Source organism: Prosopis cineraria, unplaced genomic scaffold, assembly GCF_029017545.1.
Source record: "Prosopis cineraria cultivar Desert tree isolate PC_DT_omini unplaced genomic scaffold, ASM2901754v1 PC1, whole genome shotgun sequence".
NCBI classification, from domain to species: domain Eukaryota; kingdom Viridiplantae; phylum Streptophyta; class Magnoliopsida; order Fabales; family Fabaceae; genus Prosopis; species Prosopis cineraria.
The window spans coordinates 57,657,231-57,658,859 of NW_026555332.1; the positions used below are offsets into that span (position 1 = coordinate 57,657,231).

General features: G+C 44.0%; 1 protein-coding gene across 1 annotated transcript; it reads left to right on the top strand.

Moving 5' to 3' along the window:
* Positions 1–467: 467 nt before the first annotated feature.
* Positions 468–1,366, top strand: LOC129305226 (xyloglucan endotransglucosylase/hydrolase protein 3-like). Its single transcript, XM_054945219.1, has 2 exons — positions 468–593; positions 924–1,366. Exons 1-2 carry the CDS (start codon positions 541–543, stop codon positions 1,153–1,155), a joined length of 285 nt encoding a protein of 94 aa, XP_054801194.1. The 5' UTR covers positions 468–540; the 3' UTR covers positions 1,156–1,366.
* Positions 1,367–1,629: the final 263 nt, after the last annotated feature.

The following is a 1,629-nucleotide window of genomic DNA, read 5'->3' on the forward strand; positions in this document are numbered from 1 at the left end:
TGGATCAAGCTATAGCCTATAACTGATTGGCCTCTTGCACAGTCGAGCTCTCCTATGTATTTGACCATCATGAGCTGCCCTAAACCTCATCCCACAACACCAAACATTGTTCTCCATCGCCTTTTGCTTAATTCACTTCATACATTCTGCTACCGTAGTACGTATTACCTTCACGGATTGTAATCCGTGTTTCATTATTTTTCTGTCCGTTCTCGCTGCTTCCTCCTTGCGTGCGAACGACGTTGTTAAGGTTGTCGCTGCCCAAGATGACAATGTTCCCTTCTGGCAGAATTATGGTCTTCCATGGGGAACAGCCCATGTCCAAGTCCTCGACAACAACACAAAAGTCCAGCTCAGTCTGGACCAGTACACAGGTTTATTGTTCTCCTTCCTTACGCGCACTCTAATTATTGATTAAATAGCTGTTAATTTCCATGTTTGTCATAATATCAATTCTTTCTCACCGTTCTCTTTGGTGATACACGTACAGCTTCTGCAGGGTTTAAGTCGTTGCAAACCTTTGGATCCGGATGGTTCAGCATGAAGATTAAGATGCCCCAGAATGATTCCACCGAGTCATCACCACCTTTTATGTACTTTTTCCCTCCTATGCTTCACACACACACATCACCAGATTTATTCTTTCATTCATCGTTTTTCTGCCAGAGTTTCGTTACTGTTCGTGCGTGCGTGCGTGCGTGCGACTTGTCTCTTTACGTTTTGCGGCTGTAGCTGATCTCAGAGAAAGACAAGCGGGATGAAATAGACTTTGAGTTACTGGGAGGAAATGGGAAAGAACGACCTCACGTGCTTCACACAAACCTTGTCACAAACGGTGAAGGCGGAAGGGAGCAACGTTTCCGTCATTGGTTCGATCCTTCGGTTCGATCTAATGAATAAACGTGTTTATGCATGTATTGCAGGTGGTTCGTGGACGGCATGCCCGTGAGAGCGTTCAGGAATAACGGAGGAAGTTTCCCAATGCGAGCACTGAGCATTATTGGGACAATATGGAACGGGTCGTGGGCGTCAATCGGGGCTCCGGTGAATTGGAACGACGGACCCTTGTTGGCTTCCTACAGAGGATTCGGCATCACTGCATGCCCAACACAAAGCCCCAACGATCCACAGTGCAACGATTCTTCAAAGCATTGATGGAACGCACTCAAGTACTGGGCTCTTGACCCTCTTCAGAAGAAACTCTATCATGACGTGTGAAGCAAGTATTTGGTCTGATTATTGTTCTAAAATCCTATCCCCGAGTGCCATGTTGAGCCGTAGTTTAATTTTTAATTCCAGTTTTTATTTGTTGATATAAATAAGAGGAGACTGACTGACTCCCAATATCCCAACATATATATATATATATATATATATAATGATTGCATATTCTTACTTTAATTCCCTCGTCGATCTGTGAGTCTCTGTACTGTCAGTTTGTCATAATGGTCATTCGCGTTGGCGGCAGCTCGGGAAATTAAGCTTGAGCCGTGCGAACGGCATTATTGAACCATCCACAGATTATTAAGCTTGGTCATTCGTGTTGTCCTTGAGAACTATTTCAATACACACATTATTAAACCATCCATCGATCGATCCATTGCAGATTAATCTCTCTATCTCTTTTTT